A 24,441-nucleotide genomic window follows, 5' to 3' on the forward strand; every position below is an offset into this window, starting at 1 on the left:
CCCCACACACACACACACCCCTTGCTCCTGGACGGAAAGCCCACTTGGGTCCCACTGGTTGTTGGTAGCAGGAAGCTAGAGGGCCCCTGCCTGGCCTCACCAGCTGCCAGAGAAGCCCCCCAGCCTCTGCAGGGCATCCCCCACTCTTACTCTATCGCCTTTGCCATTTCCTCCCCCTCCCCACCTGCCTGGTGGCTGGCTGGCTTGCTTCCTGTGCAGTGGCGGAGGGGGGGGGGGGCGGGGGGAGCCTTCAGCCGTGCCCTCCACTGGGGTAGCCTCATTCCCATTCGCACCTCTTTCTGAAAGCAAAGAGAGGCTTAAAAGGGCCCTTTGCATAAATAATTCCACATCTAGAAATGTAATCCTATAGAATCCATCTATCCTCCCTACATCTGGAAAGATAAATATGCAACGATGTTCATAGTAGCAGAATGTATAAGGGGAGGGGAGAGAAATCTAAATGCCCATCGCTAGGGGATTGGCTGTGCCCATCCACAGAATTCTGTGCAGCCATTAAAAGGTGAAGTTCACCTTCTGTGTGTGCTTATTAGACAGAACAGCAGGATATATCATTGCATAAAACAATCAGGTACGTGCTTGTACTAAAACATGGATATGAATATTATAGCATTTACTTCACAGGTTGCCATAAGGAATAAGCGGGTTAACAAATGCTTAGAATAGTGCCTGGCCCCAAAGCAGGCACTCCGGTGTCAGGTGTTGTTGCCATTGCTGTCATTTAATTCTCTATCTCGCTGTAATCTGAGTTTCCATAATCATCATTTTAAAAGCATAGGACAGGGTTACAGTTGGCCATCCCACCATTGTGTTTCCTGTATGCTTCGGCTCATCATAAAAGGACAGAGTGTGACATGTCTCCTGTGGTCACACATCCCTCGGCGGATCGATCTGCCTGGAGTCACCAACTCATCCAGGTTTGCCTAGGACTGTCTGACTCTAAAACAAAGAACTCTGTGCCTGGGGCATCCCCTCAGTCCTGGGCAAACCAGATCCGTTGGCCACCCTACATATGCCCCTGGCAGCCAGGTTGCTTTAGGAGTTACAAGTAGTAGTTGTTGCTTTTCACATGTAACAGGAAAACACATAACAATTGTACGCCCTGATGGACTATTACTCGGCCTTAAAAAGGAAGGAAATTCTGACACATGCTACCGTGTGGATGAGCCTTGAGGACAGGATTTTGGGTGAAAGAAGCCAGTCCCAAAAAAAGACAAATACCGTGTGATTCCACTTAGGTGAGGTATCTAGCATTTGTCTGCTGTATGAACTTGACTTTTCGTAGAGACAGAAAGAAGTTGCCAGAGGCTCAGGGCAGGGAGGAAATAGGGAGTCGTTATTTAATGAGTTCAGAGTTTCAGTTTTACAAGATGAAAAAGAAGTTTGGGGATGGATGGTGGTGATGGTTGCACAACAGTATGAATGTACTTACCACTATGGAACTCTACACTTAACGACAGTTGAGATGGCAAATTCAAGCTTATGTGTTTACCTCAATTTAAAATTTGAGCGGGGAAAAGGTACACAAGCGATCACATATATTGCTGCTTAGGATGAAGCTAAAATGGTATGTAAATGGAACATACATATGAGGTAACTGTACAGATGATACACCAGGAGTAGGAACTGGGCTCAGACTGACGGTGCCTACTCGACCCTCACCACCCTCTGCTTGTCCCAGTCCACCTTCCTTCCTTCACTACCGTCCTGCACATTTCTGCTCCACAGGTGGCCCACGCCCGCACCCATGGCGGCTGAATCTCGGGTCTGTGCAGACTTGCCAGTCTGCATCAGGGGTTTGAAATCCTGAATCCTGACATTCACAAAATTCTGTGCTTCACTTCTGCCTGAGCATCGTCAGCCTCACCCTTAGTCGTGAGCACCCCTGATTCTTCTCAGCACCCTGTATTAGAGGAGATTTGGGGTCCAAGGGTGGAGGGCAGGCGGGACCCAGAGAAGAGAAGTGGGCTCTGCGTTTGGCCTCTTTTTAGTGGAGGCTAAGCAGGCTCTCCTCGCCCGTCTCACGTGCCAGCAGACGGTGTGGCTGTGGCTGGGCTCCTGGGGGAGAGGGTGTGTGGGGAAGGACCAGAGAGGGAGCCATGCCCCTCCCTGTGTGTTCAGCCTTGAGCCATTATGCATATTAGACACGTGTGGTAGTGCAGGGGCCCCTGGGAGACAGGGGCCCCTGGGAGACAGTTCCCTGACTGGGTAAGTCCCTTCTAGGGGTGTTGAGACCGTGCTCCGCAAACATCGCGTGGGTGTGATGCACAGGAAGCCTCCAAGTTCAAAGTCGGCTGGGTCCTTGCACTGCTGTTCCCGTGCAAATGTCTCAGGCGCTCAAAATGGCAATAATAGTACAGGGCGGGGCAAAAGGAGGCTTACAGTTGTCTGTATGGAAATGAATACAATAATCAATAAATAAGTATATAAGAATAAACTCTGTGTTTCATGCACTCACAATGGTAAACCTACTTTTGCTCCACCCTGTATTAAGTAACAGGCAACATTTATCAAAGGCTTAGGATATGCAGGTGCCTCTGCACAGGTCTGACACGCATTATTTTACTTAATACTTGCAACACGTGAGGCTTATGGAGATGAAAGGAACATGCTCGAGGTCTGGGCTTTCAGGAAGAGCCCATGGGGAGAAGATGAAGAAGGAAAGAGAATTAACTACCGATATCCATGCTTGACTTAGAGCAGCACTTCTTAAGCTCTAAAGGGCAGACGCCTCACCTGGGAATCTTGTTAAAAAGCAGAGTTTAACTCAGTGGGTGTTGGGGGAGCCTGAGATACCGCGTCTATCAGAGAGGGCTGGTGCTCCTGCTGTGAAGACCAGATGCAGTGGGGAGGCCGCAGAGCCCCGTATCTCTTCTGCACCTGGGGTGGAATTCACTCACTCACTCGTTCATTTATTCACACAGTCGTTGGTGAAGTGGTCTGGCAGTTCCAATCCTGACTCTTCACTTCACTAAAGGGGTGACTTCTCTGAGTCTCAGCTGCCCATCCGTAAAATGGAAATGAAACTCACATTTTATGGCATCTTTGTGAAAACTAAATGCAATACAGTGGGGCCTAAACTAATGTGGACATTCCATACGTGGTCAATGGAGCTTCTTTCATTATTCATTTTTTTTTATTCATTTCAACCAATATCTCCATATGGTTCCAGTACACTTATTTTAAGATGTACTTGTTGAAAACCATGTTTATTAAAACAAAGATGTCCCAGTGTCTCCAGCGGGGACCGTGATGGACCCGAGTCACCATCATGAGTCAGAGGAACTGGCATAGATGAAGAGACACGCCTTCTAATGATTTCTGCAAGAGGCGCAAAGAAATTGGTGGGGAGACAGACACCGTGCTGAGCTGTGGGAGCCACTTGGCAAAGGGCTCCACCAGAGAGAGTGAGTGAGAAGTGTGTGTGAGGGGAAGAGAGAGAGGCTAGAACTGGGTAAAATGTCAACAGATCGCAAGCTGTTAATTATCTGGAGAGAACTAAATATTATGTAGGCAATTATCGACAGGCGTCTGAAAGCAACAATAGGAAAACTTGGTCCCCAGCCGAATTCCCTCTCCCCTTGGAGAAGGGCTGGGAGACAGGCGTTAGTATTCCCAGCAGGCTTTTTATGCAGAGGGAGAGCGAGGGGGACCGGGCCCCAGGGAGAGGGGACAGGCAGGGGACGCCGCTCTCTGCTTTGAAAAAGCGCCTTTACCCACAAGCTCTGGGCCTGGAATCCACGGCTCCCTCCCCGTCAGCCCTCCCTCCCCCAAGATGTCATCTTTTGAGAGGATTTCATGTGGAAGCATCGCTAAGTAAATTCGCTAAATGCCTATTCATCCCCGTCAGATGGGGACTTGGTGAAGCGGTAAATGTGAAAATGGCCCCAGCTCAGGGCCCTGAAAGGGCTTTCTGGGGTTGCCAAATGGAGCTGCAGCCGCTGACCCTGAGAGGCCTGAGGCTTTGAGAGAGGGGGCCCCCCTCCCCGCCGGGAGCCCCAGCCCGGCCCCTTCAACCCTCCCACTGAGGCTACTGAGAGGCCCCTGTTTATTATTCCTGCTGCCAGGGACCCATTCAGAGGTTAACTTGTCCCTGTATTCATCAGGACGACAATAATGAACTGGCGCAGAGAGTAGCGAGGGGGCTGGTGAATAGGAAATGCTAGGACGCGTAGATGGTTCGGTGGGAGCTCGCTTTAATTTTTTATAGGCTGCTTCAGTTAAGAGCTCTCCCAGCAACTTCAGGAGGCCCTCTGCCCACACGCGGCCGTAACTTGGCGTGGGGCACGCGTGGGCTTCACCTTGCAGTGAGCGGGCGGGTTTGTCCACACAGGAGACGCACCATCATTGTGCAGACACGTGGGGTGAGCCTTTGTCTGCATCCCCGGGGTTCACCTCTGAGCACCGGCAGGGCTGAGTGGCTGTGTGTGCCGGATTTAGCTCATTGCAGGCGCACGGGGTTTCTCTGGCGTCTGCCTGCTAGGAGGGCTGGCTTTGCATCGGTGTTGATTTCAGTAACGGGACGGGATATCGGCAGTGCTCATTTTCACTGCAGCAACTCTTAACTGCTCGGTGCCCCCTCCGCTGGAATTATGAGTTGGTCAAACATGAGTCATCCAATCACAGAACAGGGGCTTGGAGAGGCGTGACTGCAGGGAGATGCAGGGAAATGAAGGAGCGAGCGGTGAGGGGTTGTGGCGGCTTGGACCAGACGATGGGAGGCAGAGAGAGTAGCGCAGCTTGTACTTAATGTACACCTACTGTGTGCCCTTTAGACCCACCCAGGTGAGTCCAGGGGAGGTAAATGGCTTACCTGGAGACACACAGAGCCTGGTCAGGACAGCCTCTGGGATCTGTCTCCAGAGTTTCCTGTGTCTTGAGCCCAGGCATCACCTTCTCAGGTACCCGCCTGCCTCCCGAAGGTCCAGCCTCCAGCCTGTTCCCATAGATGTCCTTCCTTTCCAGTGCCTGCACATTTCTCCCAATCTGAAACAATGGTTAACCCTTTTCTTCTAAACAAAAACCCCTGAGCAGAGAATCCTGATGATAAAGGAGCTGTCACTTCAGCACCGGTTACCTGTTTGGGTTTATTCAGCGGAAGAGGCGACTACATTTCTGGCAGATGGAGACCGGTGTGACTGCCTTTTAAAATGCTGTCACAGCTGTGTGCACACGCTGATTAGCTGTGACTACACTGCTAGTGCTGAGATTGATGGTGATAAATTTGGGATAACAATGCTGGGAACGTTGTCATTTGTTTGTATCGCGCTTTATCTTTTTTAAAGATCTCTCAATCAGTGGCCCAGTGGTTATTGAGAACTTGGTATTCACTCATTCATTCACTCATTCATTCATTTCCCAAAATACATTTGAAAGAGTCAGTTCACACTCATCTCACTCTGAGTCATTTATTCATCCACAAACATCCTTGTAGCTCCTGCTACATGCCAGTGATGAGCAAGTGCAACTAGTTCTGTCTTGCTGGGACTTAAAATCCTAATGTCAGGAAGTTCAACATCTTCAGGTATTGGTAAGAGGGTGAAGTCAATAAAGTGATGTGATAAAGGCAGAGAGGGGGCGTGGGTGTTAGGTTCGGTGGGGTGACTATGAAACACCTCTCAGATGAGATGACATTGGAAAGGGGACCTGGATAGCCACAGGCGGCTAGTAAAGGGAAGATACAGGACAGGATTTGCCATGCACAGCAAGTGCAAAGGCCCTGGAGTTGCTACGTATTTGCATTGAGCTATGCAGTGATGACTTACTATTTGTCAAGCCCAGGGCTGGGCACCGAAGATTCCAAAGTAAGATAGCATGCTTATCCTCAAGGAGCTCGCAATACAGGGAGAATCCAGGAGACACACTAACAGTGCATTTTAGTGTGGTGTGGTGAGGCCAGGGATGCCGACTCGTGAAGGAATACAGCCTTTTCAGCCGGTGGGTGTGAAAGGAGGAGGGATGCTGTTTTCCATGCAAAGAATGGAGCCAAGACTCCAGACCCCGTTGTCTCTGGAGGATTCTGACTTTCTTCTTTGTTTGTTTACAGGACAAATGACCAACTGGTGGCATTTCTCTCCCGATACCGAGATATGAATTTCTTGAAGTCACACGGCCGGGACAATGCAAGGTAGCGTGTCTTCCCCGTCTTTGTACAAAAATGGAAATGAAAATCTGAGTGATCATTTTGGGGCTTCCTTCTACGCGGTTTGGTGCAGCCAGAAGGAAGTAGAGGGTGGGAGGGAGGCGGCCACGGTGGGATCTGAAGTGGTCCCTCTGATGTCAGTGAAGGGCAGAGATCATAATCAGTGGTTCTCCTTGGGTCATTGCCCTTTACACCTTTCGTCAAGCACTTTTGTGCGTCCAGTGTCCCATTGTGGCAACTTCGAGGTAAACAGGGCAGCCTTGTTAATTCCCACTTTATTGGTGGGAAGACAGAGGCCCGTCGCTTGTGATGTCCCCAACCATTTGGTCAGCCAGTCATTCAACAAATATCTGCCTAATGCCACGCGTGTGCCAGGCAGCCTTCTAGCAGTGAACAAGACCAAATCCTCGCTCTTAGGGAATTTAGTCTCTAGTGGAAAAGCGTCTCATGCCAGCAAGGAGTTGAACTCCAGTATCCTGACTCCAGCCCTGTGCCCTCACCATTGCCTCATTTGCTGCCTGAGACTTTGGCAGGAATTTGAGGCACCCAAAGCCCAATTGGACCCATTGCGCCTCCCTCGTTAAAATGAACAGTGCCAAATAGCATCACTACCATCCAGCTTTGAACTGGGTCCAAATCTCCAAGGCCAGAGATCAGCCTGAAGGGATACAGTCTTGAGCGCCCCCTGTAGGAGGGATCGCATGATCAGCAACACCATCCAGAGGTAAAACACCATTAAAATCCAGCCCAGGAGCACTCTAGCATCTTAGAGCCTTTTTCTAGAGTTGACCTCCAGACACAACCTGGCAGCTCAGAGGGTGATGTTAGCTCGTTAGCCTGTTTTGTTTGGCCCTCATGTTGGTTTTGTTTTGTTGTGTTTACTTCAGGTGTTCCATTTGAAAATTAATAGCCCCATTTAAAATAGCAGTATTTCCCATGAAAATCCAGATTTCCAGTTCATCTTAAAAGATAAGAAGGTTTTCCAAGTCTCGGATGTTCTCACCTGTCCCCCTTCCCGACCTGGCCCCGTTGGCGTTTCGGTTTGCGATCTCTGCTCTCGGTGTTCTCGCCACTGCCGGTGCCGGTGTGGCTGTGGCTGGCCCTGTGACTTAGTTCACCCAGTTATCCACAGCAGGGAGGGACAAAAGAAGCAGCGGGCTCCGTTTCCTGAGCTTTGGAGTAGTCACCCCAGAGTCCTTGTGGTGTATCGATTTCCTGCAGTTTAACTTTGATTTCATCCAGCTGTCTATTTATAGATTGTTCCTGTCCTACTGACAACCTGCATTCTTTACTTGCCCTGGCTGGGGTCTCAGTTGGAGCATCATCCTGTACACCAAAAGGGTAGCGGGTTCGATTCCCATTTAGGGCACATACCAGGCTTTCAGGTTTGGTCCCCAGTCGGAGTGTCTATGGGAGGCAACTAATCTCTCTCTCTCTCTCTCTCTCTCTCTCTCTCTCTCTCTCTCTCTCGCCTTTCTCTCTCTAAAAATCAATAAACATATCCTCAGGTGAGGATTATAAAAAGAGCCCCAGATTTGAGGCTACTCTGTAAAGCAGCACAGATGAGTATAGCATGTCCAGTAACTAAGGTGGGGGAGGCCTGGCAGAGGAAGAAGAATTATAGCCTCTGTGTGTTGTGTCCCTGCTAAGTGTCCATTGCTCTGTTGGACCCCTTTCATGCAGGATCCAATTGCATTCTTACAATCACTAAATGCAAAAACAAGAATCAGTAGCCCCATTTGTCAGGAAAAAAAGGGATTTTCCCCTGGTCACACAGCTGGAAAGTGCTGGAATTTGAACCCAGGTCTCTAGCCCCAAAGCCCCTGGGAATGAGGTAGAGCTGAACAAGATTCCTTGGAGGTGGTTAGCTATCAAAACTAGGCCACATTTTCATGTCCCCACCTTCGGTAGAGATTGAAGACCCTTTTTCCCCTCTAGGTAACCTTGTCATACATGTTTTGGGCAAATAAAGTCACACATTGAGAATGGAGCTTATTGTAAATTGATAGACATGTCTGAATTACATCTACCCTACTATTCTTGTTTCAGCCTAGTCAGTATTTATTCTCTGATTACTGTTTCCAGCCACTATACTGGGAACTGGGTATCAGACAGAGGTTATCATGGGCTTTGAGATTACATCTCTAGGGTTAGAGTCTGCTCTACCGTGTCCTAGCTGTGTTACATTCGACAGGTGGCTTGACTTCTCTGAGCCTTTTCCTTTACCTGTACAATGGAAATATTAATACATTGTTTGCGGGTAGTTTTTATCGCGCGCTAACAGGTGGCGCGTGGTGTGGGCCATTTTTGCTAATTTTTTTGCACAAATGGCAACGTTCAGTAAAATTACGATAACTTTAGTTTACGTATTTATACGTTACCCACATTCTACCGCTAGTCTATAAAAAACGTATTAATACGTGTCCTGCGCTCTACTTACTACCAGTCAATGTAAAACGTATAAATACGTTTCCCGCATACAATGTGTTTTAATAGACCTACACTCATGGGATTGTTGGGAAGATTAAATGAGATGCTGCATAAAAACATTTGACATAGTGTAAATGCCCTATGATGATGGTGGTGGTGATGATAATGATGGCAGTGCCATGATAAGTTTTGGACTAAAATGTTGCTGTTGGGAGGAAGAAACAGATGGTGTATGGGCCAGAGTCATGCCTCTGGGTGTGTGAGTATATCCCGTCTAACTGATGTGCATCACCAGTTGACAGGTGGTACCCAAATAGCATGGGACAGGACAAAGTCTGGGGCTAAAGAGATGTTGCTTGCACCTCCTTCTGAAACCCTAAAATCCAAGGACAGAATAGCTCACACGTTCCAACATCCCCCATGCGGCCTCAGCTTGGATTCTCTCACTTGATGAATCAAGTCAGTAATTTCCTGTTAATTTAATAGTAACATGAACCAACATGTCATCGTCTGCCACTCTCTCCTTCGTTAGCTGCGGTCTCACCTACAACACGAACAAGCTCAGCCAATGCCCGTCTCCCGCATCCTCTGTCCCACGTGTGCAGAGCTCAGCTCCGGTCCCTGTGCTGGTCCTGTGTCAGGAAGGACGCTGTGGGTGGGAAATGACAGACACCCAGCTCCAAGTGGCTTAAGGAGGAAAGGAAGTCCTTGTACAATGCAACTAAAGCATCAGTGTCTGACTTCAGAGATGGCTACTCAAGCGGTCCAACTGCTATCGCCAAGCCCTGGCTCTTAGTGCTTTTAGTTTTTTGCTTGTTTAATTCTTTTTTATTATTTCTGGAGAGGGTTAAAGTAAAATAAACGCATCCCATCAAATCACCAAGTAGTTCACTGGCAGGAGCCTATATTTTAAGTTAGGATATAGCATCATCTTAGTTCCAGGTGTACAGCATAATGATGTGATATGTGTATATATTGCAAAGTGTCTTGTTAACATTCATCACTACATGTAGTTACAGATGTTTTTCTTGCCATGAGAACTTTTAAGATCTACTCTCTTAGCGACTTTCAAATACACACTGCAGTATTATTGACTGTAGTCACCACGCTGTACATGACAGCCCAGGTCTTACTTGTTTTATAACTGGGTGTCTGTACCTTGTGACCCCCCCCCACACACACACACCTTTTCCCATTAACTTAACTTTCATTAGTTCTATTGTCCTTTGTGTTGGTTTTAATGTTGTGGCTCCAACTGGTGACCCTTCCCAGCTTATTAGCGTCATTTCACAGATAAAAGGAAACTGAGACTCAGAGAGATGAAGGGAGTTGCTTAAGCTCACACAGCGAGGCCAGGGCTCAGACACAGGGGACTGTGTCCCAGAGCTGGGCATCCCTGCATGGGGACGCCTCTCTGTGCTCTGGTCCTGCTTGCCTCCAACATGGGCTGGCTTTGAGGCAGCCACTCGGCCTCTCTTTGGAAAACAAAGGGGATGAACAAGATGGTCCCCAAAGTCCCTTCCCATTCCGATGCTTCTGGACCAGTTCTTGTAAAAGACATTGTGACAGAGCAGAGAGCTTAAAAGACAAAGAGATGGGGAAGGACAAAAAGCAAACAGTGAGACAAACAGAACAGGCCACATGGTGCCTCTGTTTTTAACTCCACGTGGTTCCTAATAGCGGTGTTGACCTTCTGTCCCCATCGCCAGCCCTTAGCAGCCAATTTGGACTTCCAGCTCCCGCTGCGAAGAGACGGCATAAAGGCAAAGTAGTATTTTAATAGCTGCCAAATTGGTCCTGACTGTTCCTGTAATTAAATGAAGGGGAGTGTTGTGTTCCCTGTTCCTCCTTGCTTTCCTCCAAAAATAAAGTAACTGGATATATTGAAAGACACATAGCACAATTACCGTTTTCCCAGATAGCTTGGGCAGGACTAGCAGAAGCAGGTGCCCCAAAGTCTGCTTGCAGCCTGAGTAAGCGGGTCTTTGCAGACACCCCCAGGAGCTCCTGGCTTTGGCTTAGGGATCATCAGGGAAGTTCCCCACATCTTGGCAACCTGATCAAGTCCCAGTGTGTGGGGACGAGTCCCTTACAGGGAGATGGAGAGGAAAAAGCACTTCCCTCTGCCAGAATAGCGTTTCCTCGGGGACTTTTCCTGTCTTGGTTGATCTAAGTTCTCTGCCTAATTCAAGGTCACGAAGGCCCAGTGCTCAGTTCTGGGATACAGTGTGATGTAGTTTTAAGAGAGTGAGCACCTGCTACAGCCAGCTCTACCAGGTGTCAGCCGTGGAACTCCAACACATGACCTGGACTCCCCATGCCTTCGTTTCCTCGTCTTTATAAAGTTTGGACAGTGATGTCGGAATTGAGGAGGGCCGAGTTTCCTCAGTGACCATGGGAAGGCCCTGGGCTTTCAAGTATGTTATCTCCTTCCAGCCTCACTGTGCAGGCGTTACCCATTGTAGAGATGAGTACAACTGAGGCGTGGAGAGCTGCTTGACCGTGCTCAAGGCCCCACAGCTAGTGAATGGCACAGCTGGGATTTTAGAAGCGGTTCAGCCTCACTTTTTTTTTCCAAATATTTTATTGATTTTTTACAGAGAAGAAGGGAGAGGGATAGAGAGTTAGAAACATCGATGAGAGAGAAACATCGATCAGCTGCCTCCTGCACACCCGCCACTGGGGATGTGCCCGCAACCAAGGCACATGCCCTTGACCAGAATCGAACCCAGGACCCCTCAGTCCGTAGGCCGACGCTCTACCCACTGAGCCAAACCGGTTAGGGCTCAGCCTCACTTTTAAAGCCTGAGTTCTTTTGTCACCCCAGGATCTGAGAGACCCCTGTTTAAGTTTTTGGGGTGCACAGGTGAAAGAGCAATATTCTGATGACTTTAAGCAGAATCATTTTTTAAATGATTAGGGGAGGGAAATCAGGTCCTTCCCCTACTTTCCAGAGTCAGCCTATCCCAGAGCGTGTTCAGGCTCCACCAGTGATGTGTGGCGTTATTCTGGGTAGTTCCTATATGGGCATACTGGGAAAGTTGGGTATTGATCCAATATGCATCAATGAAAATGTATATAGTTTGCCAGTCTAGCCCATGACTCCATGGGTATCCTGCTTAGAATAAGACTAAGTTCAAAAAAAAGTTGAAGCTACTTAATGCCATTTTCAATAAAAATATTAAGGGACTTCTCCTTTGGTTACTACATTAAGCACATAGCAGGGCAGTTAAGAACCCAGGCTCTGGGACCAGACTCTGCAGGACTTACGTGCTAACTGCTCACTAGGTACGTGACCTTGGGTAAGTTACATCAGCCACCTGTGTGTCAGTTGTCTCCTCTGTTAAATGGAAATGATGAGAAAGCCAACCACATAAAGTTATTGCAAGAATTAAATGAATGAGCCTGGCCGGCGTAGCTCAGTGGTTGAGCATTGACCTTTGAAACAGGAGGTCACGGTTTGATTCCCTATCAGGGTATGTGCCCTAGTTTTAGGCTCAATCCCCAGTGGGGTGTGTGCAGGAGGCAGCTTATCAGGGATTCTCTTTCATCATTGATATTTCTATCTCTCTCCCCCTCTCCCTTCCTCTCTGAAATAAATATTTTTTTAAAAAAAATTAAATGAATGAATATAAGCTTTTGGAACATATAGTTTGCCTATTAAGTTGATGGTGGTGGTAGTGATGATGGTGATGGTAATGGAGAAAAATCTTGAAGATGGTACACAAGTTATTAACATTTTAGAAACACTTCCTGCAGTTCCTAGGGAAACAACTAGCGTTTCAAATGTAAGAAGGCTAGACTGGAAAGAAGCTAGGACAGGTCCCAGCCCCCAGGATTGGCAGCGCCTTCCCTCTGACACTGAACTAATCTTCAGACCCAAACCTCTCTTGATGTGTAAACAGGCAACTATTTAGCCAAAAGTTGGCAAATCCTTCGAGAGCCGGGCCAGGAACCTCCTCCAAGCAAACCTGCTTTCAGGAGGCCTTTGGTGCCAAGTTGCTCATCAGCAGAAGAGCTCTCTCCCAGCTGTCTTGTGGCACCATGATTGATGTGGGAAGATAATCAGTATCTCGTTTCCAGTGGGGAAAGCACACTGCCTTTCGCTTTAGCTTTTCTTAAACCCAACCGGCGAGTTTATCGCTGTTTGCATGTGCATTTTATTTCATTCCATTATGGCAACCGTGTCAAAATACTGCTTAGCATCGCCCAGGCACCCACACCACTGTGCACACATACCTGCCCCTGGCCTCCGCTTGAGTTTTGAGGTCAACTTTGGAGCTTTTCTTTTTCCCAAACAATGCATGTCGAGTAGGAAAAAAGACCAGAAAGAAAATATTTCAGAGCATCATCTCTGAGAGGCAGAGTATAGTTTTTATTTTTTTGTTTCTTTTTATGTTCTAAGCTTCTATGAAATATATGCGTTACTTCTACAGTCAGAATAAAAGGCAGCAAACATTGTTTTTAAAAATGTGTGAAATGTGGAAAACCAATCAGCGTTCAGTGGACCTTTAGACTCTTGGGGGTGCAAGTTGCTTTGGGCCCTGAGTGTGGTGAAGAGCATGGGCCACAGAGCTGGGAGACTGTAGGTTCCAGAATTTGGGCTTCTGACTCTGTTTTCCTTCCATCCTTGACTGTCAAACTTGTCAGCTTTCTTAGCACAAGGCGCATAATAATAGGAACACATAGACAATGTACTGTGTGCCAGGAACTATCTGAAATGCCTTACAGATATTAATTCTTTCAATTCCCACAACAACCCCATGATGTAAGTCATTATCATGCCCATTTTCCAGATGGGGACACTGAGGCTAGAGAGATTAAATGATGCATAGCTCCTAAGTGCAAAACAGACTGGAGCCCTGGCAGTCTGCCTTCATTCTGCACTCCTGGCCACTGCGCTACACCGATCCCCTAAGTATGTTCCTTGTAGCGTTTCCTACCTTGTCCAGGTCGCATGTACATACGGATGATACGTTCCTTCCACCAGTCGGGTCAGAGTCTGCCTGTCCGGTGGCTGGTCCACTCCTCAGTGAGGTAGGGAAGCTGAGCATTTCCCTGTAGCTCTGACTCCAGCTACCTTAGCCTCTTTCCACTCGTGGGGGTTCTTGCACATGTTATTTCTTATGAAGCTTATACAGCTCTTCCCCACAACACTTCAGACAACCGAGTCCTTCTCATGCTTCTCACCCAGCTTAAATGTGACCTCCTCAGTGAAGCTTCCCCAGCCGTCATCACTAGCTAAGCCCCCGTCTCTTTATTTTCTGTCATCGCACTCTGAGTTTCTCTGTAGAGCACTTACCACAAACATCCAATTACATATTAATGTGTTTTGTAGCTTCCCGTGTCTACTTGTTTATTGATTAGAGCGGTATTATAACCTTGTGGCTAAGAGTGTGGAATCCAGAGCCTGACTGCTGAGGTTTGAATCCCACCCACTAACCAGCTGGGTGGCCTTGGAAAAATTACTTGCTCGCTCTGTGTCTTGATTCCTTCATTTGTAAAATGAACCCTCATTTGTAAAAAGAAGGATCGTGGTGAATACTAAATGAGAGAATACATGTTAAGTATGAGGAGCAGGGCCTAGAAAATAGCACATGCTCAATGAATGGTAGATGGTATTATTTCATTCTTTTATCTCTATCTCTACAAGAGAGAGAAGGGCAGGGGTGATGGCCATCTTATTTACGAGCAGATTCTCAGCACGTAGAGCTGGCATATTGAAGGGGCTCTCTGGAGCTGCTGAATGAGGGAATGCCCCAAGCCCCCTTCCTCTGCCAGGCAGCTGAGATCAGGAAGGGTCACAACCCACCCTAGGCCTGAGACAAATGGCCAGCAGGGCCCCTATGGAGCTGCCAAACTAGGAACCCAGTGAGCCGAACCCTCACTGACTCATGGCATGGAAAGATGGGAGGGTTTTGTATTCATGGTGCTCGGACAGAATTAGGATACCCATGAGACTTGCCACCTCTGCCACCACAACCATGGGCATTGTTTAACTAACATAATAGCAGGAGATGGGGTTCATTGTGGGGGGGCTTTGGGCTTCTGTCCTTGGTGCTGAAATATCCTGCTTTTTCCTTTTATACAGGGTTTCTCCTTAGTTACGCGGGTGCCCTACATGTAACTATACCAATTCGCAGGAGAGATAGAATTTTTAATTTTCTAGCTTGGTAAAGGAAAAATGTTAAGCATCTTGGTGAGCATTTATGGAGCACTTACTATGTGGTGAGCACTTTGCTAAGCCCTCTCCATCTATCATCTCATTTAAACCTTCACACCAGCCGAAACCGGTTTGGCTCAGTGGATAGAGCATCGGCCTGCGGACTGAAGGGTCCCAGGTTCGATTCCGGTCAGGGGCATGTACCTGGGTTGCGGGCACATCCCCAGTAGGAGATGTGCAGGAGGCAGCTGATCGATGTTTCTCTCTCATCGATGTTTCTAGCTCTCTATCTCTCTCCCTTCCTCTCTGTAAAAACTCAATAAAATATATTTAAAAAATAAAAATAAAAAATAAACCTTCACACCAACTCTGTCAGGGCAGCTATTATGATGATCACCATCTTCCACATGAGAAACTGAGCCGTCTCATGTTCAGGTCGCCCAAGGTTAGTGCAGATGCAGGACTTGAATCAGATATTCTGGCTCCAGTGCCCGGAGCTTGACCCCCGCATTATCATGTGGCTGTCATGAGGGAGCCCATTCACATGGCTGGCTGACTTCAGACATTGTGGCTTTCATGCTTTGTCCCATGGCTTTATTTTTTAACTAAAATGCTTAGGTTGTACTTATGCTAAAGGAGTAATCTGGGTTCAGTGACAGATCACTGGGCAGGAAAAGCGGAGGAGGGGAGATTTTTCCCCCAGGCTGTGTGACTTTGGGTGACTTTGGCTCATCCATCCCTCTGGGTCTCCGTGTGTCTGTGTCTGTGTGTTTAATCTGTAGAATTAGTTATATTAGCTCATTGCTAAGATCCCTTCGTGCTCAAACACGCTGTAAAATCCGAGGGGCAGAGTTCCTCCTTTGAGAACTCATTACAGGACAAGACAGTTCTGGAATAATTTCATACTCAATGACAATGCTGAGATTGCAGCAAGGGAATTAACTGAGTTGAGGGGCTTCTTCATTGCCTGCCTTTTCAGAGATCATTCCCCAAGGCTACCGATGCTTTCTTAACTGAATTCTTCTCCTAGGGGCGAGAATCAGGGCCCCTCCTCACCTCCCATCTGGTTTCCTTGATGCTCAGCCGAGTAGACTGGGTACCTGTGACATCCCAGTAAAACCCTATTTAGCTATGACTGTAGTTTTCTGTAGTTCCACCTATTGACCCAGTTGCCCCAGGTAACCAAGTCAGTGGGAAATGAAACTATAGGGAGGAGAGCGTCATTAGTCACCTGCAGTGTCTTGGGCCCATTGCTGCAAATCAATCTGCCCTCCTTGAGAACCATGCTTACTGGTGAGCCTGCATCTAGGAAAAGGCACATCCAGGAGTTTACTGACTTACCTTGATTTCCAACCTTGACCTTTCCAAGCTATGGTTAATGCACAGGGCAGGAAACAAGGCAAGTCACTTCCTAAGCAGCTGATTCCTTTCACCTGCTAGATACCCAGACCCTGGGTCTCTGCCACCTTCTCTGCCACCTTCTCCCAGCCCAGACCCAGGTCCCAGTAGCGCCTCTCAACCCAGGAACTTTTTCTGAAACCTTGGGAACAGTTGTCTCTATTTTTACTCATAATTAACCAAAGCATGTGTTTGCAGCTTATCAGTTTGGGAATGCAGTAAATACAGCAACCAATCTCCCAACCCCATGAATATTTCATTTTGGAGATTACTGCATAAATATTGTATTTGGATATTATGGTCTGGGACATCACATTAAAATTGCAAGGCGATGCTATTATCCCATATAATGGAACATAAAATTACAACGCTGGTCCATGGAAAGAAAAATTTTGCAAGTCCTCGCACCTGGATACCTTTTATTTCTCTCTCTGGGTTAGTCTTGGTTACCATGTAAGTTTTGATATAAATTATGTGAAATTTAAAGTGTTATGCATGGTTAAATGCACCAACTGTATATTATTGTATAAGTTAGCATCAACCAGAGTCGAGATAGGATTTTATTTTCCTAAACTCAGGGCTCCTTTTAATGAACTGGTTAAATCCAAGTTTTGTGTGATATGGCGAGTATAATGAAAAACCTCCACCAGGTCACATCCCCCAAAGAGAACCCTAATCCTTCGTCCATGTGAGGCCAAACTTTGATTTGGCACGTGGAAAGATGTGTTAGAGAAAGAACAAGACCAGAGATGTTGGATACCTCGGTCTTCTGGTTGGCTGCTGTCCTTCATGTGTCTCTCTGTGTCCTCAGAAAGCTGGCAACTTCCCCTGGGCTCCCATGTAATGTGGCCTCCCTCCCACTTCTTTCTGTGTTACCTCCACTGTCAGACACCTCTATACTCATGGTGATAAGAGGCTGCCAGCCAGCTCTAGGCTTTCATTCTCTCAGCTAAGAATCCCATAGAAGGCTCTTCCATCCTGGTAAATTCAGCAAAAACTCCAGGACCCAATCTCAAAACCAGCTTGAATCTCTCACCCATTCCTGAACCAATATGGCAGCCAAGCAGATGGAACTGACCAGCCTGGGTTATGTTCAGCCCCTGGTGTTAGGGTTAGGTGCAAACCAAAGTTGAAGATTAGGGACTGTCCAAAGTACAGTGGAGATGTGGTTCCCAGAAAACTGAGGAACGGATGCTGGATAGACAGAAACAAGGAATGAAGCACCAGTATGTGCTACAGTGTGAGTGAACCTTGAAAACATTATGGTAAGTGGAAGAAGTCAAACAAGAAGACCAACAGCCCTGGCTGGTGTGGCTCAGCTGGTTGAGCATCCTCCCATGCACCTAAAGGTCACCGGTTTGATTCCCGGTCAGGGCACATGCCCAAGTTGTGGGTTTGGTCCCTGGTCAGAGTGCGTGTGGGAGGCAACCAATTGATGTTTCTCTCTTTCTCCCTTTCCCTTTCTCTCGCTCTAAGATCAATAAAAGCGTATTTATTAAAAAGACCAACATATTATAGGATTCCTTCTATATGAAATATCCAAAATGGGTAATTCGTAGAGAAAGAAAACAGTTTGGTGGTTGCCAAGGGCTAAGGGGTACGGGGCATGGGTCTGCTTATGGGCATAGGGTCTCCTTTGGAGTGATGGAATATTGTGAAACTAGATAGAGGTGATGGTTGCACAACATTGTGAATGAACTCCATGCCACTGAACTGTACACTTTAAAGCGGGTGACTATGTTGTAGAGCTGGAGGAGCACGGGATCCCTGAGTGGGAGGCCTCTAGACTAAGCTCCCAACTGGGTAACTAGCCCCTGAGGAGCAGGGATCATCCTTACTCCTCCTTGCCCTGCACAGGGCCAGGACCGTGCCTGGCACATAGTAAGTGTGCAGTTAATGCTCACCATAAATGCATAGAGTTTGGGCCAGAGGCTGGGTTCTTGCTCTGTCCATTGTCCCCACACACCTGTATTACCAGCTCTTCGACCATTGCTTTCTGCATTTACAAAACAGGAAGTGCCAGAGCTGCCAGCCAGCCTTGTAAAATCCCAAATATTTATGTTTTATGCTTTCAAGCAGTTGTTCATCTGAGGTTCATAGATGGAGTTCTGAGGGCCCATGACGTTGAATGGGAGGAAAACGATGTTTATTTTCACTGAAATCTACCTAAATATAGAGACCAAACCACAGTAGTGTGAGCAGTAACTGTTAAGAGTCACATATTTTCATATCACATAGTAGCTGATGAGTCTAAGTGTCATTTACCTTCACCACTTCCTCACATTTACAATAGTTATTAGACCTGCCACAAGATCTTGTGTGTCGAGAAAGAAACACAGCACATGTAATTATCATAAATTCGATGTTTTAAGAAATACTTTGTAATCCTGTATTTAATGTGTGAATCAAAAAGCACCAGAATTACTATGTCATAAACTTTCTGTTTTTTAAATACTTTGTAATTCTGTGTGTTATGATTTAAGAACATGTTTCTAGGATGAGTGTCCACAGGCTGTGTTCACTAAGTTACCAAGGCACCCATGGCATGAAAAGATGATTTCAGAGTTCTCTAAAGAGGAAGTAGATGTGCTGGATGATCATTGCTATCTAATTGTGCTCCACAAGTGCCCTACACTCTCTGAGTTTCAGTGTCCTCATCTGTAAAATGGGTATAATAATAGTACCCGCCTCAGAGGGGTAGAGTGACCTGTCTCTCCGTGAAAGCCAAGGGACAGCCCTGGCTCGGTGCCTGGCACACAGTCAGTGCTGCATAAATGCTTTGACCGCTGGGATTGTGCCATCTCATTTGGACACCGGGTGGAGGCACCTTTGGGCTAATCACTTCTTTGTGTCTTTCAGGTTCATCCGGAAACAGGGCCTGGACCGGCTCTTCCTGGAGTGTGACGCCCACATGTGGCGCCTGGGGGACCGGCGGATCCCAGAGGGCATTGCCGTGGATGGCGGCTCTGATTGGTTCCTGCTGAACCGCAAGTTTGTGGAGTATGTGACGTTCTCCACAGACGATCTGGTGACTAAAATGAAGCAATTCTACTCCTACACCCTGCTTCCTGCCGAGGTGAGTGTCCCAGAAAAAAATCCCCCAGAATGGCCGGGGCTGGCTCTAGCTCTAGCATGTAGAGCAAAGCGGATGCTGAATTTTTGCTGATTTTTTGGTAAAGCAATGCTGAATCCAATACAGAGCCCTCCAAACAACCAGATGAGGATGGAGAGCGGCATTGACTGCCAGGGACCTAGTTGCAATGGCAGGGACCCCGGTCCCCTCCAGTCTATGGACACAGCACAGTGCTGCCACCAGCAGTCCACAGTGTCTTCATGCAAAGTGGAAAAGCCATCCTTTTCTTAAGACACTTGGCTTGCATGGGTCCTAAAATAATCACATACTAATTTTATATAGAATAAGGCACTTACTGCCATTTTCTAGAAAACTGTTACTTAAAAAATGACAAGCCTCTGAGTGTTGACCTGCTGTGTTGATGGCAGCCCCTCACTCCAGAGTGGAGCAGTGTGGAATCCGCACATCTGTGCAGGCCGGCCCTTTCAGGACACACCCACATCAGTGCTGCAGTCACCAATCCTGTAACAGCTTTCTCAACCAAGATTCCCTCTTCTGATTTTGAATATTGTTCTTTCAATTCCTGACAGACAGACACTAGTGTTGGCCTGATGGGTCAGACAAGAAATCGCAGTGGTCCCAAAGACAACAGCGGGGCCTGTGCCAGGTGCACCGGCCCCTGCACTGACAACGTGCCTGGGACTCAGCACTTCCCGTGGCTTTCGGAAGTATTTGAAAAGCTCGGGAGTCCGTCACCACTTTTCAGACTCCAGGGTGGGAAGCTGACTTAGTTTGGGCTGCAAAAAACAATAGGGTAGGTGGCTTACAGACAACAGAAATGTACTTCTCACCGTTCTGGAGGCAAGGTGGCCCAGGTAGAGTGCCAGCATGACCGGGGGAGGGCCCTCTTCAGGGTCGCAGACTGCCTGCGGACAGTTCTCACTGTGCTCTCACAGGACCGAAGGGATCACGGATCTTTCTGGGCCCCTTTTTATAAGGGCACTAATCCCCATTCATGAGGGCTCCACCCTCATCTCCTAGTCAGCTTCCAAAGGCCCCACCTTGTAACATCACATTGGGGGTTACGATTTCCACCTGTGAATGTTGGGGCGACACAGACACCTTTGAATGTTGGAAGACTGCAGGCTGTTCTGAAACACTCCATCTGGAGTGTGGCCACTGATGTGCCAGCAGCCTCTTCATCAGACCCGGGCTGAGAGAGTCCAGGTTAAGCTCCCTGACCTCCAGCTCCTAATTTCCTCCTTCAGAAAACTCCAGAGCTGGTTCTGTTTCCGAGGAGCCCGTGACACCTCCCACGAGTGGCCCACCATTCCTTCCGGCCTGTGCCCCCTCTCAGCACCACTGGGGTTATGTGTTTCTAGTCCAGACAAGACAGTGCATCTCATCTGATAGTTTCCATGTTTCTCACCAACATTTGGGGCGGTGGCAAGCTCTGGGTAGGGCCGGCTGCCCGCTTCACTCCAGAGAGATGATGGGCTTCTTGTCACCGGGCCAGGTTTTGCTATTCTGCACACATGTTAAGTAATCAGCTTTTAATCCTATTTCAGCAAAACACCACCTTTTCTCTCAATTCCGATAACCTCCTCATCCATTATCTTGAGGAGACTTTCGGTATCGTTATGAAAGGACACAGGGCAGCTGGTAATTGGGTGCTTTTCCCCACCGCTTGATGGAGAATATGGGCCTCTGTGGGCTTGGAGACAACTCAAGCTTAAAACCCAAGTTCACGGACATGTCATTTAGCATCACAGGAAGGTCAGCCGGGGGCGGAGGGGGAGTGGAGCCTCATTGTGCCCACCCACCCTTTGAGAAGAGACTGTTTGAGGCTTTGTTTCTTTTCATCAAGATGCTGATCCTGGAACTGGCTCTCTGTCCATCCCTGTCCCAGTACACACAGGCATGTGACACTTCAGGTCCCTGTTAGACCCCCTCCTCCATTCCAGCATCTCCGCCTTACCCTCCCTTCTCTCTCTCTCTTTCTCTCTCTCTCTCCTTCCCTCCCTGTCTCTCTCTCTGTCTTTCAGTCTCTGTCTCTCTGCATCTCTAACCATATCTCTCCTCTCCAGTCTCTCTTTTCACTCTCAACATTGCCTCTTTTGCAGGTTCCTAGGAGAGGTGGGCCAAGAGTCAGGATTTGGGGAAAGCAATGGTGCCTGGTTCAGCACCATGGAGAGCAGGCAGCCCCACCCTTCACCGGCCTGTGTTGTAGTCACCTACTCCAGCAGCTAAGTCAGGAGGGCTCCCTGGGGCCTGATGCACCCATGAATCTGACCTCCCTTACCCAGGGGTGAAATTCCAGAGCACTGGTCTTTCTTCTCAAGATATTTCAGAGCTGAATCCCTTTGTTCTCAGTCCTGGCTATTTGCAAAGCAAGAGCCTAAGGGCCCAGGTTTTCTGAATAATTGTCCCCATGTTTTCCTCTGGTCCCCATGTGTTGACATATCCCGAGGGGCTTTTCCTGTCTGCTGAGCAGACGGAAGATGTCCTGGTTGATAAGAGATATCTTGAAATCGGGCTTTAGACTGCTGGGGCAAGGTCATTAGAGGAACACTCAGGACATTAGACTTCTGAGCAGAATTCAGCTAATCTGGGCGAAACATCCAGTGAACCCTGAGTAGGACCAGACCGGGACTGACCCTTTGACAGAAAGAACAGATGAGTCTCCAAGAGAGCCCCTTCACAGGCAGGGGGTCCCAGGGAAGGACCCCACCCGGCCCATTCGAGGAAGGCAGGAAGCGGTCTCAGGCTGGTCCCTCTCTCCCCTGCAGTCCTTCTTCCACACGGTCCTGGAGAACAGCCCCCACTGCGACACTATGGTGGACAACAACCTGCGCATCACCAACTGGAACCGCAAGCTGGGCTGCAAGTGCCAGTACAAGCACATCGTGGACTGGTGCGGCTGCTCCCCCAACGACTTCAAGCCGCAGGACTTCCACCGCTTCCAGGTGAGCCCACGGTGCCCTGCAGCCCCCACACCATGCCTCCCAGCATCCTCTGCAGGCAACCAAGGCCAGGCCTGTTGATCATCTCACCCCCCAGTTTTCAACCCTGCCTATTGATGATAATAATGACAACATCAACAGTAGCCAACATTTTTTAATGACTCCAGACCAGGGCAATTCTAACCACTTTGTCTGTCTTGATTCATTAACCCTACAACAACCTTATCAGGTAGATAGATAGATAGATAGATAGATAATTAAAATTATTATTATTATTCTATTTTCTAAATAGGTAAACCGAGGCATAGAAAGATCAAAAACCTTATCCAAGGTGATATGACCACACGTATCTGTTTCCAAAGGCCATATTTGTATCCATTTCTTTATATTGCCTTTTAACCAGAATCCCCTGAAAACATTTGCCTGAGTACAAACTTGGGTATATCCGTGGCAGAGTTTGTCACCCTCAGCACTAGTAACACTGTGGCTGGATAGCCCAGGCTGTGGGCTGTCCTGTGCACTGCAGGCCATTGAGCAGCATCCCTGGCCCTCCCCACTGGCTGCAGGTAGCACACTGCAGTGTGACCACCAGAAATGTCTTCAGGCATCGCCACACAGCACTGCGGGCAAACCACTATCTCCAGTGAGGTCCAGGAATGTTTAATAGATTACACCTCGGGGAAGTTCTGATGAGCAGCCAGGTTTGGAAACCAGCACAATCTGTGAACTGGAAGGAGTAACAGGAGGCAGAAGCGTTACTGTCCTCACAGGTATCTCTGCGTGGCCTCCTTTACAGTGGTGGGGAGAGCAGAGGCAGAGGGCGATACATGCTCCGTCTGCTTCCCATGAGCCCCCAGACCCATCCCGAATGGCACCCTGTTTCCATCCTGTGTGAGCACCCTCCCGCTCACCATGCTTGACCCCAACTGCAGAAGGCACAGACAGGAGGCAACAAAATGGTTAAACACGTCACTCTGAGGTCACTGGAGCTATCACGTGGAGATGGTATGCTGCTGCCCAAACCGCTAACCGAGGGGCCCCTGCTGACTCACTGGCATATAACTGAGCTCGCATGGGGCTTCAGTCTCTAGCCTGGCTCCTCGGTGTGTGGTCCTGGACCCGCAGCATCAGCGTCGCCCGGGAGAGGGTGAGAAATGCATTGCATAGCGTGCGGCTTCAGACCTGCTGAATCAGAATGTGCACGTGAACGAGATCCTCAGGGGGCTGGGAGGCTCTATACGTTTGGGCACAGGAGGTGGGATCTGCTCTCTGCCAGGCTGTGTGCCAGGCCCCCATGGGCATTTCATTGGCTTCCCTGGGGCAGACATCATCCCCATTGTGCAGGGGGGAAACTGAGGCACCGATGGGCAAACTTACTTGTCCACAGACACACGTAAGGAGTGGTAGGGCTGAAGGTCCCACCCAGGTGTTCCCGGGTCCAGCCCCCGGCTTTTTGCACCCGCCCCCGCTGCCTTCCTGGCTTTGTGTCTGCACAGGTGCAGCATACACAGCAGGTTTCACCCCTCAAGGTTTCCATTCCCTCAAGGTCCCCACCTAATGTCTTTTGCCCCTGTAAGTGGTTGCTGCAATAGTTTCTAGACCTTTTTTTTTTTTTTTTTTTGGTGGCAGATTGAGAGCTACCCGGGGACCTCCCCAAGCCCATGTTAATTTGGGCATAAACTTGGGTGACATTTTCGCTCCATTGTCCATGTAGAAAGGATCTGCTGAGCAGCAAGAGGGCTGCAGGGGGAATATTTGACCTATTCAAAAGGAAAAAAAGAATCCCCACTTTTTAGAGGATCCATCGTTGTCCTCACACAAAGGACCTCATCAAGTAGATAAAGTCCATGGTGGTTCCTGGGAGCGCGCCCTCCCAGCCCGCTTGCTCTCGAGCGGCAGCATCTGTACTCCAGGCCCAGCATCCCGCGGACCGCGGTCTCTGATAAAGACTGACCAGCACAGAGACAGTGCCCTGTGCTCACAGCTCTTTCTTCCATAGTAAATAGAGATCAAGAATATCCCCCAACATCTAGAATCAAGAAACTGCTGCCTATAAGGAACTCAGAGTCCTTGTTCAAAGAACTCCAAGGAAGAGGATGATAAATATAGAAACATGCCCTTTTAGAAAATCCAGCTATGATCAAAGAATCGTGGATGAGGAAAGAAGGCTGCCCTGCCACCGAATTTGATTTTCTGCACCGAGAAAACCAAGACTTAGAAGCCCCTGGAAGCAGGCTCAGGCCAGGGGGATGGG

General features: G+C 48.3%; 1 protein-coding gene across 1 annotated transcript in view; it reads left to right on the plus strand.

Moving 5' to 3' along the window:
• Positions 1 to 24,441, plus strand: part of XYLT1 (xylosyltransferase 1) — a 127,113-nt gene that overhangs the window by 83,096 nt on the left and 19,576 nt on the right. Inside the window, exons 5-7 of the mRNA XM_023764237.1 lie at positions 6,065 to 6,145; positions 19,011 to 19,227; positions 22,014 to 22,190. Coding sequence (XP_023620005.1) covers positions 6,065 to 6,145; positions 19,011 to 19,227; positions 22,014 to 22,190 — 475 coding nt within the window. The remainder of the gene's footprint in view (positions 1 to 6,064; positions 6,146 to 19,010; positions 19,228 to 22,013; positions 22,191 to 24,441) is intronic.

This window comes from Myotis lucifugus, unplaced genomic scaffold, assembly GCF_000147115.1.
Source record: "Myotis lucifugus unplaced genomic scaffold, Myoluc2.0 scaffold_324, whole genome shotgun sequence".
Classification (NCBI taxonomy): Eukaryota; Metazoa; Chordata; class Mammalia; order Chiroptera; family Vespertilionidae; genus Myotis; species Myotis lucifugus.